General features: G+C 35.5%; 1 protein-coding gene and 1 non-coding gene across 2 annotated transcripts; one reads left to right on the top strand and one right to left on the bottom strand.

Annotated features, from left to right (window-relative positions):
* Positions 1 to 7,566: 7,566 nt before the first annotated feature.
* Positions 7,567 to 12,098, top strand: LOC148569040 (uncharacterized). The gene is given in 7 exon segments (XM_088484863.1): positions 7,567 to 7,717; positions 10,405 to 10,511; positions 10,575 to 10,815; positions 10,922 to 11,322; positions 11,420 to 11,524; positions 11,817 to 11,921; positions 12,045 to 12,098. Coding segments are annotated over 7 exon segments (1,164 nt in total).
* Positions 12,099 to 16,822: 4,724 nt separating this feature from the next.
* LOC148569039 (small nucleolar RNA R71) lies at positions 16,823 to 16,930 on the bottom strand. Its single transcript, XR_015882852.1, has one exon. It is a non-coding gene; the product is annotated as a small nucleolar RNA R71 (small nucleolar RNA).
* Positions 16,931 to 18,520: the final 1,590 nt, after the last annotated feature.

Below are 18,520 nucleotides of genomic sequence, written 5' to 3'. Positions count from 1 at the left end.
TTTTTGCTGCTGTTTATTACCCGGGAATGTCCAATTTTTAGCCAGAATGCTGCCCAATTTTTTTCAGCAAATTGCTTCACTCAACTCTCATTCATGAATTAGTTTTGGAAATTTCAAGTTTTGCACTAATTGGTTTCAACCAAAACAATTCATGAATGCACGGGCTAACTTTCTTATTCTTTCTGATTCCCTTATTCATTAAATAACATTATTGATGATTCCACTTTCATTTTGCAATTTTTTTTCTATGACTAATCATCAATAATCTGCAATATTTACTTGCATGTGAGTTACTTGCTATTCAAGTATGTGCAATTTCTGTTAACTAGAACAACATTCCCATGCCACTTACTTTAACTTCACTTTTTAACTCCTAACTACTTTAACTCTCTAACTTCTCTTTTGGTTTTTCACTAACTATTTTCACCCATTTCAAGGCATGATTACTGTTGTTCCTAATTAACAAAGAATTCTGCATATTATAGATTTTGGATTGTGATCTTCATTCTAAAACTTTTAACTTGAATACAGTCCAATATCTTACATTTATTTAACTCACTCAATGCTTATATTGCTCTTTTATTCCTCTTTTGCCACTCTGTGCTTATATTGATAAAATCCTATCTGCTTACCTGTTTTCCGGCTTTAATTCTTAAACTGTATCCTGGAATTTTTGCTTTTCAGGATGTATGACCCTAAAAGTAAAGGAAAGGGCAAGGCAACCACAGGCAAAAGGAAAAGAGAAAAATCCTCTACCTCTATTTTGGATATCCTCCATGACGATTCCTGGCGGGAAAAGAATTTTATCCCGCAGGAAAAGGCTGATCAGCTACTGACTGCCACAGACCCTGTCAAGTTTACCAACAGATACTGTGAGCTAAAGTATCCAGTTTTTGCCACTTTCAGGAACCTATACCTAGAAAGGACCCTCAAAATCCCAGAAGAACTCAAACAATACACCTCAGAATAAATTAAATAGAGAGGCTGGTTCTTCTTGGAGAGAAACTTGAATGAAGTCAACTCATCCTGGGTCAGAGAATTCTACTGTAACTACTTCAAAACAACCCTGGATGCCGTGCAGCTCAGAGGCAAGCAGATACTGGTTACTGATGAAGTAATAGAAGAGATCCTCCAGCACCTACCTAAATCCGATAAACCAGATGGTTATCAGCAAGCTGAAGAGGATATGAGATTCACGAGATTTGACTGGGACACAGTGAAGCAGAGAATAGCTATTGATCCTACTATCCCATGGGTCATGGGAAAGTCGACAGTGACCCCAAAGGGAATAAAGATTATCTATTTGAATGATGAGGCTCGGCTTTGGCAGTAGATTCTGAGTAACTACGTGATGCCGAGCACTCATGAGACAGAGGTGCCAACTGCTATGATTACCCTCATCTGGTGTGTGATGGAGGGAAAGGACTTATATCTGCCCCATTTTATCTGATATTACATGGCCAGAGTCCATGTCAGAGGCACCCTTCTTTTCCCATATTTGATCACTCAGTTAAGCTGCCGAGCTGAGGTGCCCTGGGAGCTGGCAGATGAGAAGCCAACCGCCGCCGACTACAAGAAGATTATCCCTCACAGCAGAAAGTTTCAGGCTTTGGGCTACAGACCTCCATTCCTCACTGCCTCCAGTGAGGCAGCCATATCTTCTGCTGCCCCTTCAGCATCTATTGCCCCAGCCACCACCACTGCATCCTCACCTGCTCCCGAGCCTATTTATCACCTCATGCACCGACTCTTCGCACGCCTGGATCGTATGGAGCGTCGCAGCAAGCGACGCTATGAGCACCTAAACTTGATGATCCGATCAGACAGTGACATCCCCTCCGAGCCTGACACCCCATCAGAGCCATCTGATGCAGAGGCGGACGATCATGAGGCAGAGACACATGCAAAGGCTGAGCAGGCAGGCCCTGAGCAGGCTGTGCCACATCTTGAAGGGCCCCATCAGATACAGCCTGTAGATCCAAAGGTTCCTCTACAGACAGAGCCTCCACTTCAGCAGGCAGATCCTCCGACTCTCATACAGACTGCAGAGCCTCAGACCACCACAGAGACACCTACTGCACATCCTTCCGGAGATGACACTTCTTCACACCCAGCTTGATTGAGCATCGAGGATGATGCTATTATTTAAGTGTGGGGAGGTCGCCATCTGGCGAATCTTTTTGGTGACCACTTTCAAACTCTCTTTATCCTATTTTGCTTATTTTCTGTATTTTTATTTTATCTTATCTTATTTATCTTTCAGTACTTGCACATTTTTCTTTTGCTGTATTTTTACTTTATTTCTGCATTTTGCACTTTGGTTTATATATATATATCTTAGATATTTAGTTTAGTTGCACTCTTAGCTTATTAAGTTGTGATATAGAATATATGGATTAATTAGTTTAGTTTACCCTTTTAGCATATGATAATTTGGTTTAATTGAAAATAAAAGAGTAAACTAGAAACTTTAGTTTAACAGAATCACAACAATCCACACACTGTATATATATAGCAATAAATGTTGGTTAATTTGACAACATTTTTTCAGGAAAAATACCTATTTTTATAAGAGCCATTCAAAGATTCACATTGAGAATAATGGGAACTCTTGATTTCTACTTGCATGACATATATAACTGATATATGGTTTTTTGAGCCAAAGAACACACAACCCGTGAGTTTTTGAGCTTAATTGTATGGTTACATTCAACCATAAATTTTATTCCTGTGTGTTTCGCCATTCTTTTCTATGCTTGTAATCTTTACTTTGTTTCAATCTATATGTCCAATATAGAATGTAGATACATACCCGCATATGATTGAGGCCATCAATTGAATTTTTCCTCACTTATCCCAAATAAGCTTACCTTTTACGTCACCCTTGTTAGCCCCCTTGAGCCTTTAATTCCCTTTTGTTCTATAACCACATCACTAGCCTTAAGCAGAAAAATAAATTAAAAATCTCAAGTTGAATCCTTGGTTAGCTTAAGATAGAGACTGTGTATCCACTAAGTGTGGGAAAACGTGGGAACATAGGTTGATAGGAAAGGATTAATTTAATAAAATAATCAGAAATTTGGGAGCATGCTCATGTGAAACCAACATAATTGAAATACCATGTGCATTGATATATATGTTATTTTTGCTTTTTTTAAAAAAAAAATAAATCCTTTTTAATTAAATAAATAAATAAGGGGACAAAATCACCCTAATAATGAGTTTAGTAGAGAAATCAATGCACATAGAAGTAAAATTAAAAAAAAAAATTGGTGCATGAGTATGTAATACAAAAGTAGGAAAATTAGGTAGCTAGGCAAATTTTCAAAATTATGAAAGAGTATGTATATGTTAGGTGAGATCTTAGACTAATCAAGGATTCAACTTATAGCTCACTTAGCCTTATATATATATATATATATATATATCCTCACCTTTACCTTGGCCCCATTACAACCTTCAAAAAGACTTCATGATGTTTGTATGAATACATTATATATTTGTTGATTGGTTAGATGAAGAATAAAATTTTAGAAAGCATGAATAGAAAAGAATAGAGTGATTAACCCCAAACACTGAGTGATTAGAGAGTAAACACAAATCCAGTGAGGGTTCAATAGCTCATTTCCATATATCCATGTTTAAATTGTTAATTGTCTTGCAAGTTTGTGAAATATTTTAACCCAACTCAATTGTGAATGTGTTTTAATATGGTTTGGCCTTAATTGTACATATATAATTCCTTGAAAATATGAATCAAATTAACTACATGTAAGCTCTATATATATATAGTGAATAGTAATTAGAATTGCATGATTCATTTAGGTAGCTTGCATTTAGGATAGATTGCATTGCATAAGATTCCACCATTTTACCTTTACTCTTTTCTCTTGGATTTAGCATGAGGACATGCTATTGTTTAGGTGTGGGAAGGTTGATAAACCCCTATTTTATGATTCATCTTGTGCTCAATTGAGTGTTTTTATCAATTCTTCACCCACTTATTTATGTAAATTGCATGGTTTTACTATTCCTTCCTTATTTTATGATATATGTGAAAACATGTTTCCTATGCTTTAAGAATATTAATTTTAATTATCTTTTATTACCATTCGATGCCGTGATCTGTGTGTTAAGTATTCTCAGGCTTCATAGGGCAGGAATGGCTTAGAGGACAGAAAAGAAACATACAAAATTGGAAGAAAAGCACAAAAATGGAGTTTTGAAGAAAAGGCAGCGACGCGTACGCATGGACGACGCGGACACGTGCCTTGAGCAGAACGCAAATGACGCGTACGCGTGACAAGAAAAAACTCCAAATGATGCGAACGCGTGACCCACGCGTACGCGTCACGGACGCCACGTGCAGAAATTGCAGAAAACGTCCTCAGCGATTTCTGGGCCCCTTTTTGGCCCAGATCCAAGTCTAGAAACATAGATTAGAGGCTATAAAGTGGGGAACTCCATCCATTCATAGGAGGAACATAGAGAACACATATACAACATTAATAATTAATAATTTTAGGTTTTAGATGTAGTTTTTAGAGAGAGAGGTTCTCCCCTCTCTCTTAGGTTTTAGGATTAGGATTTTTTTAACTTCATGGTTATTACTTCAATGCCAGGTTCAATGTTCTTTTAATTTATGTTTCTCTTCTATTTTTATTTATTCTAATACTTTTACTTGTATCTGACTTATGTTGTCCAATTGGCTTATGAACTTTCCATGTTAGATTTGAATGTTTTATTTAATATAATTTGAGGTATTTCAGAATTAAGATTGCTTTGATTTATTTATGTCATGGATATTTTTAATTTAAATTAGATTTATTTTTCCTTTTGGCTTTGGTTGAGTAATTGGTGACACTTGAGTTGTCAAACTCAGCTGTTGTTTGAACATTAGAATTTGCTGATTGACTTGGATCCCTCTAAAGTTAGTCTTTCCATAGGAGTTGACTAGGACTTGAGGAATCAAGTTGATTAGTCCACTTGACTTTCCTTTATTTAGTAAGGGTTAACTAAGTGGGAGCAAAATCCAATTCTCATCACACCTGATAAGGATAACTAGGCTAGGATTTCCAATTCTTATACCTTGCCAAGAGATTTTATTATTATTAATTTATTTTTCTTGTCATTTAAATTACTTGTTCAAACCTTTCAAAAACCAAAAAATATACAATTTTCTATAACCAATAATAAATCATACTTCCCTGCAATTCCTTGAGAGACGACCCGAGGTTTAAATACTTCGGTTTATTATTTTTTATTGGGTTTGCTTAAGTGACAACCAAACTTTTGTACGAAAGGATCCTCTGTTGGTTTAGAAACTATACTTACAACGCGATTATATTTGTGAATATCTTTACTGATAGAAATCCGTTCGTCAAGAAGCGGTGGGTAGATGAGAGACCTTCAGATCCTGGATAGTCCGTGACTTATCGGTCCACCAGTTGCCCTACCCGCAGCACCATGGGTAATGTCCAAGATGTGTCTGGTGTCTTGTGTATGCATTGTCTAGCTGATTACAAGGTGAGGGTCTTCTTGAAAATGTTTACATTTTAATAGACATTGTTGTTTGCCAATTTTTATAATCTGCCGTTATGCTTATGTTATCTGTTAATATAGTAGCTAGCAATGTATCCTGTTTTGTTATGAACGATTATCCTTCCTGAACATGTGGACTATGTTTTGATTGTGTTTCTACTTTTGTGTGTGGAAAAATTTCATTTTGATCCGATAAAATGAGATAATTAAAATACATGCTTGTTCATACCTGTAACATATAAGTTAAAAATGATTTATAAAAAATGTTTAGACAACAAAAATATTGTTGACCTTTTTTTTCCAAAAAAGGCATATTGATACTTTTTTTTACTTTTATTTTTTAGCATCGATATAAAAATATATCATTAATTTTTTGTTGACAAAATGTTAAATGCATGTGAATATGTAATTTCCATTAACTTAGAAAATAATTTTTTTTTAATATGGCTGTTACCGAGATAAATTAGTAGATGATTAATATGAATCATGCATTAGTCGTTGGAAAAGCACCAACTATTTTAGTTAATTTCGTGAACTTTTGATGATAAACTTGTTTTTGTTTTTTTAGTTTAATTGTATAGAAAATATTGTGAAAAAAACATACAATGGTTCAGTTTGCGTTTTGAATAGTTCATAAAAAAGTTAATGTTAGATTTTTCATGGTTAATTGAAATAAATCTTTTATAATTTAGTTTTAATTAGTAATCACCCATAAATATACTATTGAACTAATTAATATAATTTACATATACTAACTCAGTAACTTATAATTTGAAATTCTACGCTATTTAATTTATACTAATTAATAGAGTTATAAATATTTATGCCATAATTTAAATTTTTTTTGTTCAAAGTATATCAAATTTCGATAATAACATAGTGCAAGTAATAAATGCCTATCCTAGGCCTAATTATACTTTCATGTGGGATGCATGCCTGTAGTGTGAGATTTGATATTAATTTTTTCATTACCGATGTGATTGTAATTGCTAGTTGAATAGACCATAGAGTGTTGATTTAATGTTAACAGATATTTTTATGCTTCATATTGTGGGAATTATGTAATAATTTAGGATGTCACATTAATAGTAGATAGAACTGATAACTTGGTAAGGTAATGGGTAGTGACGAAAAAGAATAATTTAACCAGTTGGAACAAAAATTTATTTTATAAAAAAAGATTTAATAAGAAATAAAAAAACACATGAATTATGATAAAAAAAATGTTAGTATTAATAACTATCGTCTGTATGCTTAATATTGATATATTAACATTTCTATTACACGATGCACAAAATGTTTTTCAAACGAAAATGATGTTCTACTCAAAATACGTGTTTTATGTATGTTTAGAAATATATAACATATTTTATGCAAATGGAAATACTGTACCATAATTTGTATTTACCTAGTAGTGTTCAAGTGGAAAAAAGTAGCAAATATTGCATGCATGGCTTACATAGTGTTTGGACAAAGAAAAATAGCAAACATTGCATGCATGACTTTCGTTAACCTTTTAAATTTAGCCGTTGGTCAACTTTTTTGGGAATTTATTATTATTTAATGAATTTAAATAGCCACTTCGGTTGATATTAAATATACTGAAACTTAATAATTCATTCAATCATGCTACGTTACTAACATTCTTTCTGCCAAGATCTGCCAACTTTAGTTGGGCTGGACACCAAGCCCATTCACTTACAAAAGCCACATCCAAGTTAACCCGGATTAAACCTAATTTACCCCGTTAAACCTAATTTACCATAGACCCACATTGACTTACCGTGGACAATCTCTCCCAACCCCTCTATCTGCATCCAGCGCTGCATAGCCTCCATTGTTGCCGTCTCCGCCGTTAAGGGAAGTCAATGCTGCCGGACCACCTGACCACAAATTCAAGAGTACGTTCCCATAGTCGCCGTGAAGCCGCCGGCTCTAGTGCATGTCATCGTCGGAGGTGCCTTGAAGACGCATCTAGTTGTTCAACCTTCAACACCACGTAGCAACCCCGCGCCGCCTTAGCACATGTCGCGGTTGCATTCATCGGGCCGTGTGAGCTCGCTAGAAACCCCGTGGCTTTCTGGCTGCGCCATTCCCACTGAGCGCCGCTCCTTGACTCGTGGACGAGCCCAACTAGAAGAGTGTCTTCCCTTCGGCACCACCGCGACACTAAGAGGTAAGTGGTTCTTTGAGATTTAAACTAGGTGCTGGTATAGATTTCTAATTCTGAGCATTACATTTGGATTGAGAAGGATTAAAAATGGGTCTGTGTCTGTTGGCTGTGAAAGAACTTGGGAATTGGTGAATGAATTGTTTTTTTTTGTTGAACATGTTCCCTGGACCAAGGTGGTTTCGCATGCTGTTTTCTATCAGTTATGTGACAAAAATGGTGTTATCAGTTATTGAATAGTTTTTGTCGTTGGTATGGTTTTCAGTTTATCCCTTGTGGCTGTGTTGTATTATTTGGTGACTCTAAAACATTGTTTGGTGTAGTGCCTCTGTGGTCGCCCTTCGTGACAAAGTTGTTGTCTCATACTTTTTAGTACCTTTTCCCCATCTTTTGATTTTAATATTGTTTCAGATACTTTAGTAATATAATTTATTCAGCTGTGTCTTGATCATTTTAGAAATTCGGGGAGCGATAGTGTTTGATGGCTAAATTACTGTTTCTATTGTTGTTGTTCAACATGGGTCTATGTTGAATTAGAAAACACAGAAACTGAAACGTGGTCTTAATTTAATGCCTTAATGTTTATTTTTTTTAATTTGCATTGCTTATTGTGCCTTGTGCTGAACTTTCTTATGACATATAAAACAGGAAAATCAGTTAAAATTGGTGTCTCTTTTGGGGCATATTTGGCCTTTTTGAAATGTGCGTAAAAGTGTTTTTCCGTACTCAGGTTGGACATGTTATTATACAAAGAGGTTAAATAATTGTTGTCCTCGTTTTTTGTTTTAAAAAATGAATTGAGATCTATGTGTTTTTTATTAAATAGTTGGTTGCTTCATGATTCACCGACCGACAAGTGCAATGGTGCAAATTGATTTTATAATCGGTGTGGCCTGTGTTAACATTTAGCTTTTATGGAAATGTTTATATGAGCTTTTTATTAGCAAATTGAATTTATAATTGTGTGTCTAATAATTTGCTGTTGAGAGTACACCAACTTTACATCATATGTGTCTTGTTCATTTTAGCACTTTTCCATGATATTTTTCTTTTTGGTTTAATTTGCTTAATGTGTCTTGCTCATTGTAGCTTAATGTGTCTTGTGGTGCATTTTCTTGTGATACACAGAGCAACAAATTCAGTTGAGAATGAGTATATATTTTGAGCATATTTAGTCCCTTTGCAATGTGCAGAAAAGTATTTTTCCGTACTCAAATTGGACATGTGATTATACAAATAGGTTAAATAATTACTGTCATCTTTTTTTATTTTAAAAATCCGTTGATATCAACATGTGTTTTTGTAAATATTTGGTTGCTTCATGATTCACCGAGCGACAAGAGCAATGGTGCAATATAATTTTACAATTGGTGTGGCTTGTGTTAACATTTAGCTATTTTGGAAATGTTTCTACGAGCTTTTTGTTAGCAAATGAAATTATAATTGGTGTGTCTAATAATTTGCCTTTGAGAGTGCACCTTCTTTACATCAGATGTGTATTGTTCATTTTAGTCTACGATGGTTTAATAACTATTGGTATTGTTATTGTTCAACATGTGTCTATGTTGTATTAGAAAAGACAGAAGCTAAAGCGTGGTCTTGAGTTAATTCCTTTTTTTTTAATTTGCATAACTTGTTGTGTCTTGTGCTAAATTTTCTTATGACAGACAGAATAGCAAATTCACTTTAAAATTGGTGTATCTTTTGAGCATATTTATTCCTTTTGAAATCTGCGTAAAAGTGTTTTTCCGTACTCAGATTGGACATGTTAGTTTATTAATAGGTTAAATAACTGCTTTTCTCTTTTTTAATTTTAAAAATGCATTGAGATCTATATATGTTTCTTTAAATATTTGGTTCCTTCATGATTCACCGAGCGGTAAGAGCAATGGCGTAAATTGATTTTATAATTGGGGTGTCCTTTGATCACATTTAGCTTTAATGGGTTGTTTCTTGGTGTTTTTTGTTAACAAATTTAATTTCTAATTGGTATGTCTAAATTTGATGATCAGGTTAGCAATTCTTTGAGTGATAGTATATCTTGGTTAAACTTCTGGTTTGTATTGTTATTCTTAGTCATGTGTCTGTGTTGAATTAGAAAACACAGAAGCTGAAACGTGGTGGTGTTAATGTCCTATATGGTTTTTTTATTTTTTATTTTTTAAATTTTCATAGCTTATTGTGTCTTGAGGTGAATTTTCTTATGACACACACAACAACAAATTCATTTTAAAATTGGTGTATATTTTGATCATATCTAGCCTTTATGAAATGTGCATAGAAGTATTTTTCCGTACACACATTGAATACATTATTATACAAATAGGTTAAATAATTGTTGTCCTCATTTTTTGTTCTAAAAATGCATTGAGATATATATGAATTTTTAAAAATAGTTGGTTGCTTCATGGTTCACCGAGCCACAAGTTTAATGGTGCATATTGATTTTATAATTGGTGTGTATTGTGATCACATTTAGCTTTTATAAAATGTTTCTAGGAGCTTTTTTGCCGCCTCAGTTTGATTATGTTACTATACATGTAGGTGTTACATGTTTGGTAGGACACATTGGATTTTCACAATCTGAATTTATGTGGGTGTTTTCAATTTTTTTTGCTATCCGTTCCACTATAATAGGTTCTTATATGTTGACTCTATTTCCCCCAATATTTTGTACTTATAGTTTAGTTGACTTTGGGCAACACAAGAGAAGTTTCTACTTAGAATCAATTTCTGCTCTTTACGCAAAAACCACCTTATATATATATAGGAAAGCTAGTAAAACCTCATCCACAAATTTGTGCTCTTGTTATAGTTCCTTATCAGTTATTTGCTTCTGATAGTCCCGTGGTATATTTGACAGAAATTACTAGAGACAAGATGCTCACCATGTTACATTGCGAACTTGTTCAAAGAACTGGAAACCAACCAGGCTCAAGCAAAGCTTGATGAGATAGAAGAAATCGGTTTTGGTTTTCTGAAGCTTGTCCCAAGGTGGCAAGTGAGGCAAGGCATAATGGTGACGTTGGCCAAAGCCTATGACACTGAAACGATCACCCTCAAGCTACAAAATGGGAACATCCGCATTGTGCCAGAGCTCTTCTAGCGTGTTTTCGGTATCCCGCTCGGGGGTGAGTATACCTTTACCTATTACATATCATTGAATTGGTCATATTTGTTTCGGTCTCCATGGTCATTGCTATGTTTTACCTATGACACTACTCATTTTGCCCTATTTTATACATATCCATATTGCAGTTGACTACTTCCCACCGTTCGACGGCAGGAATGCTGCTCATGTGTCAATTAAAAAAAGATATCACCGATTGAAAACTATACAGCTGATGCATTTTGTCAATCAATGTGCAATGGATACTGAAGATGATAGGATAGAGTTCAGGAGACACTTCATCCTACTGGTGCTAAATATGTTTTTGTGCCCGACCGTGCAACATGTAATCTCGTCGTGGCACATCGACACAATACTTGATGTATCTGATCCAGCGAGATATCGTTGGCCATTTCATATTTTTGATTCTCTAGAACAGGCAATTAGAAAGTACCAACATAAAAAGAACAAATTCTGTGAGGGCTACATGTTTGGGTTACTGGTAATGTTGTTAGTTTAAAATGCAATCTAATGTGACTAAAACGTGCATCCCTAAAACTAACTTGTTTATACAATATCTCTATGTGTTGTACTTCCAGAAGCTAAAGCACGGTGAACTCAAGGGTTGTCAAGAACCTGAGTCGTGGCTTTCTGCATGGACTGCCAAGGAGCTTAGCGCTATGGCAGAAACTATTCAACCGGAGGTATACATTGACGCAGTGCTATCGGTGTCCTGTGTCCCGCATAAGTTTGATTTTTCAAGTTATTGGTTTTGTGTTAAAATCGTCAATTTTTAATTCGAAGCTCATTTTCTGATGTAATTGACTACAAATGGACTTCTTGAGTTCATGAAATTCATGGTTTTGCATTTTATTATTAAGCACTGGAAGATGTCACTAACGGGTGTGTCATTTATTATGTCCATATTTTCATGTTATCGAACATGATGTTGCTTTAGCTGTATGTGTCTTCTGACCAGTTAATGGCTAACAACAGGATTGCAGCGAGCCTGGCCAGAATGAAGATGGGAGCATGGAAGGTGCCACACTAGAGGACACAAGTGACCCAAGCCCTGAACGAGAAGACATGGACCACAGAAAAGTGAGTTAAGATTAACATTCCCTAAATCTTTCTTTTTCATGTTTAAACGTAGATTGAGTAAACTGTTCAGTTTATGTTTTACCTTTCATTTACGTTGAATTTGTGTTATTGATGTGATTTCAGGAATCTACTCGAAGGGAGGGAGTTAGAGAGGTTTTGATGCACTTGGATACATGATAAACCCATATTTTATGATGTATTTTGTGCTTAATTTAAATGATTTATTCAACCCTTCACCCACTTATTCATGTAAATTGCATGGTTTTGCTTTTCCTTCCTTATTTTATGATATATGTGAAAAACATGTTTCCTATGCTTTAAAAATATTAATTTTAATTACCCTTTATTACCATTCGATGCCGTGATTTGTGTGTTAAGTATTTTCAGGTTTTATAGGGCAAGAATGTCTTAGGGGACGAAAAGGAAACATACAAAAATGGAAGGAAAGCACAAAAATGGAGTTTTGAAGAAAAGGACAGTGACGCGAACGCATGGACGACGCGAACGCGTGCCCAGCACGAAAAGGCATCGATGTGCACGCATGACTGACGCGGATGCGCGCCGTGAGCAGAACGCAAATGACGCGTACGCGTGACCGACGCGTACGCGTGACAAGGAAAACTCCCAGATGACGCGAACGCGTGACAGACGCCACATACACGAATCTGCAGAAAACCCCCCAGCGATTTCTGGACCCTTTTTCGGCCCAATTCGGATTCCAGAAATACAGAATATAAGCCAGAGAATGGAGGAATCAAACAACAACATATCATACATTCATAATACATAATTTTTAGGATTAGATGTAGTTTTTAGAGAGAGAGGTTCTCTCCTCTCTCTTAGGATTAGGATTTAGGATTTCTCTTAATTTTAGGATTGCTTCTCAATCCCAGGTTCAATGTTCCTTTACTTTAATTTCTCTTCTACTTTTATTTATTCTATTATTTTATTTTAGTTTGTTAATGTTGGTTTATGAACTCCATGTTAGAATTGATTTCTTTATTTAACATAATTTGAGGTATTTCAGACTTATGATTGCTCTCTTTAATCTATTAATGCTCTCGATTTATCCAAATTATTTTCATTCAAGTAGAATTTCTTCCCTTTTGGCTTTTTGTTGAGTAATTAGTAATACTTGAGTTATCAAACTCAGCTGTTGATTGAAATTGAAATTCCTCGCTGGTTAATTTGTACTCCAATAACTCTAGTCTTTTGAGGAGCGGATAATTTATACGCTTTTTGGCATTGTTTTTACATAGTTTTTAGTATGATTTAGTTAGTTTTTAGTATATTTTTATTAGTTTTTAAATAAAAATCACATTTCTGGACTTTACTATGATTTTTTTGTGTTTTTCTGTGATTTTAGGTATTTTCTGGCTGAAATTGAGGGACTTGAGCAAAAATCAGATTCAGAGGCTGAAGAAGGATTGCAGATGCTGTTGGATTCTGACCTCCCTGCACTCAAAGTAGATTTTCTGGAGCTAAAGAACTCCAAATGGCTCGCTCTCAATTGTGTTGGAAAGTAGACATCCAGGGCTTTCCAGCAATATATAATAGTCCATACTTTGCTCGAGTTTAGATGACGCAAACTGGCGTTCAACTCCAGCTTCCTGCCTTATTCTGGAGTTAAACGCCAGAAACAGGTTGCAAAGTGGAGTTAAACGCTAGAAACAGGTTACAAACTGGCGTTCAACTCCAAGAGAAGCCTCTACACGTGTAAAGCTCAATGCTTAGTCCAAGCACACACCAAGTGGGCCCCAGAAGTGGATTTCTACATCATTTACTCATTTCTGTAAACCCTAGTAACTAGTTTAGTATAAATAGAACTTTTTACTATTGTATTTACATCTTTGGATTATCTTTTGATCCTTTTGATCACGTTTAGGGGGCTGGCCATTCGGCCATGCCTGGACCTTGTTCTTATGTATTTTCAACGGTAGAGTTTCTACACACCATAGATTAAGGTGTGGAGCTCAGCTGTTCCTCATGAATTAATGCAAAGTACTATTGTTTTTCTATTCAATTCAAGCTTATTCCTATTCTAAGATATTCATTCGCACCCAAGAACATGATGAATGTGATGATTATGTGACGCTCATCACCATTCTCACCTATGAACGCGTGCCTGACAACCACTTCTGTTCTATATGAAGATGAGATAGAATGAGTATCTCTTAGGTATCTAATACAGGGGACCGAGTCCGAGATATTAGAATCTTCGTGGTATAAGTTAGAACCCATGGACAGCCATTCCTGAGATCCGGAAAGTCTAAACCTTGTCTGTGGTATTCCGAGTAGGATCCGGGAAGGGATGGCTGTGACGAGCTTCAAACTCGCGAGTGCTGGCGTAGTGACAGACGCAAAAGGATAGTAATTCCTATTCTAGTATGATCGAGAACCGACAGATGATTAGCCATGCAGTGACAGCGCATTGGACCATTTTCACAGAGAGGACGGGATGTAGCCATTGACAACGGTGATGCCCAACATACAACTTGCCGTGGAAGTGAGTAGGAATGATTGGATGAAGACAATAGGAAAGCAGAGGTTCAGGAGGAACAAAAGCATCTCTATACGCTTATCTGAAATTCCCACCAATGAATTACATAAGTATCTCTATCCTAGTTTATATTTTAATTATGTTTTAATTATCAATTCTCTATAACCATTTGAATCCGCCTGATTGAGATTTACAAGGTGACCATAGCTTGCTTTAGGCCGACAATCTTCGTGGGATCGACCCTTACTCACGTAAGGTTTATTACTTGGACGGTCCAGTGCACTTGCTGGTTAGTTGTGCGAAGTTGTGACAAAGTGTGATTCACGTTGAGAGCATCAAGTCTTTGGCGCCATTGTTGATGATCACAATTTTGTGCACCAAGTTTTTGGCGCCGTTGCCGGGGATTGTTCTAGTTTGGACAACTGACAGTTCATCTTGTTGCTCAGATTAGGTAATTTTATTTTCAAAAAGTTTTCAAAAAAAAAAAAGATCCACAAAAAATTTATAAAATCCTAAAATCAAAAATATTTTTTTTGTTTCTTGTTTGAGTCTTGAGTCAAATTTTAAGTTTGGTGTCAATTACATTTTTTTTTAAATTTGTGCATTTTTCAAAAACTCATGCATGTGTTCTTCATGATCTTCAAGTTGTTCTTGACAAGTTTTCTTGTTTGATCTTCATATTTTCTTGTTGTGTGTTGCATCTTGTTTTTCATATGCATTCTTGCATTCATAGTGTCTAAAAATTAAAAATTTCTAAGTTTGGTGTCTTGCATGTTTTCTTTTCTTGAAAATCTTTCAAAAATAAGTTCTTGATGTTCATCATGATCTTCAAAGTGTTCTTGGTGTTCATCTTGACATTCATAGTGTTCTTGCATGCATCATTTGTTTTGATCCAACATTTTCATGCATTGAGTCTTTTTGATGTTTTTCTCTCTCATCATTAAAATTCAAAAAAATAAAAAAAAACATCTTTTCCCTTTTTCACTCATATAATTCGAAAATTTGAGTTGACTTTTTCAAAATTTTTAAAATCTAGTTGTTTCTTATGAGTCAAATCAAATTTTCAATTAAAAAAATCCTATCTTTTTTTTTTCAAAATCTTTTTCAAAAATCAAATCTTTTTCATTTTTTTTTCATAATTTTCGAAAATTCCAAATTGGTTTTCAAAAATCTTTTTCTTATTTTGTTTCATAATTTCAAATTCTTTATTAACAATTAATGTGATTGATTCAAAAATCTTTAAGTTTGTTACTTGCCTAGTAAGAAAGGTTCACTCTTTAAATTCTAGAATCATATCTTTTTTGTTTCTTGTTAGTCAAGTAATCAACTTTAATTTTCAAAATCAAATCTTTTTAAATTTCTTTTTCAAATCTTTTTCAAATAAGTTTCAATCACATCTTTTTCAAAATCAATTTCAAAATCTTTTCTAACTTCTTTTCTAACTTCTTATCTTTTCAAAATTGATTCTCAAATCCTTTTCAATTAATCCTATCTTTTTGTTTGATTCTTATCTTTTTCAAAACCACCTAACTACTTTTCTCTCTCCTAATTTTCGAAAATCACCTCCCTCTTTTTCAAAAATCTTTTTAATTAATTAATTGTTTCTTCTAACTTTTTCGAATACTAATTAATAAATAAAATAAAAACAAAAATATTTTTCTTTCTTTCCTTCTTCTAATTTTCGAAATTTTCTCCCTCACCTCCTTCTAATTATTTATTTATCTACTAACACTTCTCTTCTTCTTAAAAATTCGAACCCTCTACCTCTTTCTGTGTTCGAATTTCTTTTCTTCTTCTACTCACATAAATGAATCTCTATACTGTGATATAGAGGATTCCATATTTTCTTTTCTGTTTTCTTCTTTTTCATATGAGCAGGAACAAGGATAAGAACATTCTTGTTGAAGCTGATCTTGAACCTGAAAGGACTCTGAAGAGGAAGCTAAGGGAAGCTAAAGCATAACTCTTTGGAGAAAATCTGACAGAAATTTTCGAAAAAGGAGAAGACATGGCCGAAAATAATAACAATGCAAGGAAGATGCTTGGTGACTTTACTGCACCAAATTCCAATTTACATGGAAGAAGCATCTCAATCCCTGCCATTGGAGCAAACAATTTTGAGCTAAAGCCTTAATTAGTTTCTCTGATGCAACAGAACTGCAAGTTTCATGGACTTCCATCTGAAGATCCTTTTCAGTTCTTAACTGAATTCTTGCAAATCTGTGATACTGTAAAGACCAATGGGGTTGATCCCGAGGTCTACAGGCTTATGCTTTTCCCGTTTGCTGTAAGAGACAGAGCTAGAGTATGGTTGGACTCTCAACCTAAAGATAGCCTGAACTCTTGGGATAAGCTGGTCACGGCTTTCTTAGCCAAGTTCTTTCCTCCTCAAAAGCTTAGTAAGCTTAGAGTGGATGTTCAAACTTTCAAACAGAAAAAAGGTGAATCCCTCTATGAAGCTTGGGAGAGATACAAAGAACTGACCAAGAAGTGTCCTTCTGACATGCTTTCAGAATGGACTATCCTGGATATATTCTATGATGGTCTATCTGAATTATCAAAGATGTCACTGGACCATTCTGCAGGTGGATCCATTCACCTAAAGAAAACGCCTGCAGAAGCTCAGGAACTCATTGACATGGTTGCAAATAACCAGTTCATGTACACTTCTGAAAGAAATCCTGTGAATAATGGGACACCTCAGAGGAAGGGAGTTCTTGAAATTGATACTCTGAATACCATATTGGCTCAGAACAAAATATTGACTCATCAAGTCAATATGATTTTTCAGAGTCTGAATGGAATGCAAGCTGCATCCAACAGTACTCAAGAGGCATCTTCTGAAGAAGAAGCTTATGATCCTGAGAACCCTGCAATAGCAGAGGTGAATTACATGAGGGAACCCTATGAAAATACCTATAATCCCTCATGGAGAAATCATCCAAATTTCTCATGGAAGGATCAACAAAAGCCTCAACAAGGCTTTAATAATGGTGGAAGAAACAGGTTTAGCAATAGTAAGCCTTTTCCATCATCCACTCAGCAACAGACAGAGAATTCTGAGTAGAATCCATCTAGCTTAGCAAATATAGTCTCTGATCTATCTAAGGCCACTTTAAGTTTCATGAATGAAACAAGATCCTCCATTAGAAATTTGGAGGCACAAGTGGGCCAGCTGAATAAAAGAGTCACTGAAACCCCTCCTAGTACTCTCCCAAGCAATACAGAAGAAAATCCAAAGAGAGAGTGCAAGGCTATTGATTTAACCATCATGGCCGAACCTACAAGGGAGGGAGAGGACGTGAATCCTAGTGAGGAAGACTTCCTGGGACGTTCAGTGACCAATAGGGAGTATCCCTTTGAGGAACCAAAGGAATCTGAGGCTCATCTAGAGACCATAGAGATTCCATTAAACCTCCTTCTGCCCTTCATGAGCTCTGATGAGTATTCTTCTACTGAAGAGAATGAAGATGTTACTGAAGAGCAAGTTGCTAAGTACCTTGGTGCAATCATGAAGTTGAATGCCAAATTATTTAGTAATGAGACTTGGGAAGATGAACCTCCCTTGCTCACCAATAAACTGAATGAATTGGATAGGCAGAAATTACCTCAAAAGAAACAAGATCCTGGTAAATTCCTAATTTCCTGTAACATAGGCACCATGACCTTTGAGAAGGCTCTGTGTGACCTGGGGTCAGGCATAAACCTTATGCCACTCTCTGTAATGGAGAAACTTGGGATCTTTGAGGTGCAAGCTGCCAGAATCTCATTAGAGATGGCAGACAACTCAAGAAAACAGGCTTATGGATTAGTAGAGGACGTGTTAGTAAAGGTTGAAGGCCTTTACATCCTTGCTGATTTCATAATCCTAGACACTGGGAAGGATGAGGATGAATCCATCATCCTTGGAAGACCCTTCCTAGCCACAGCAAGAGCTGTGATTGATGTGAACAGAGGAGAGTTGGTCCTTCAACTGAATGCGGACTACCTTGCATTTAAAACTCAAGGTTCTCCTTCTGTAACCATGGAGAGGAAGCATGAAAAGCTTCTCTCACTGCAGAGTCAACCAAAGCCCCCATAGTCAAACTCTAAGTTTGGT

This window comes from Arachis ipaensis, chromosome B4 (assembly GCF_059453495.1).
Source record: "Arachis ipaensis isolate K30076 ecotype BB chromosome B4, ASM5945349v1, whole genome shotgun sequence".
Lineage (NCBI taxonomy): Eukaryota > Viridiplantae > Streptophyta > Magnoliopsida > Fabales > Fabaceae > Arachis > Arachis ipaensis.
The sequence above is the reverse complement of the archived record's forward strand: the minus strand, read 5'-3'. Positions and strand labels throughout refer to the sequence as shown.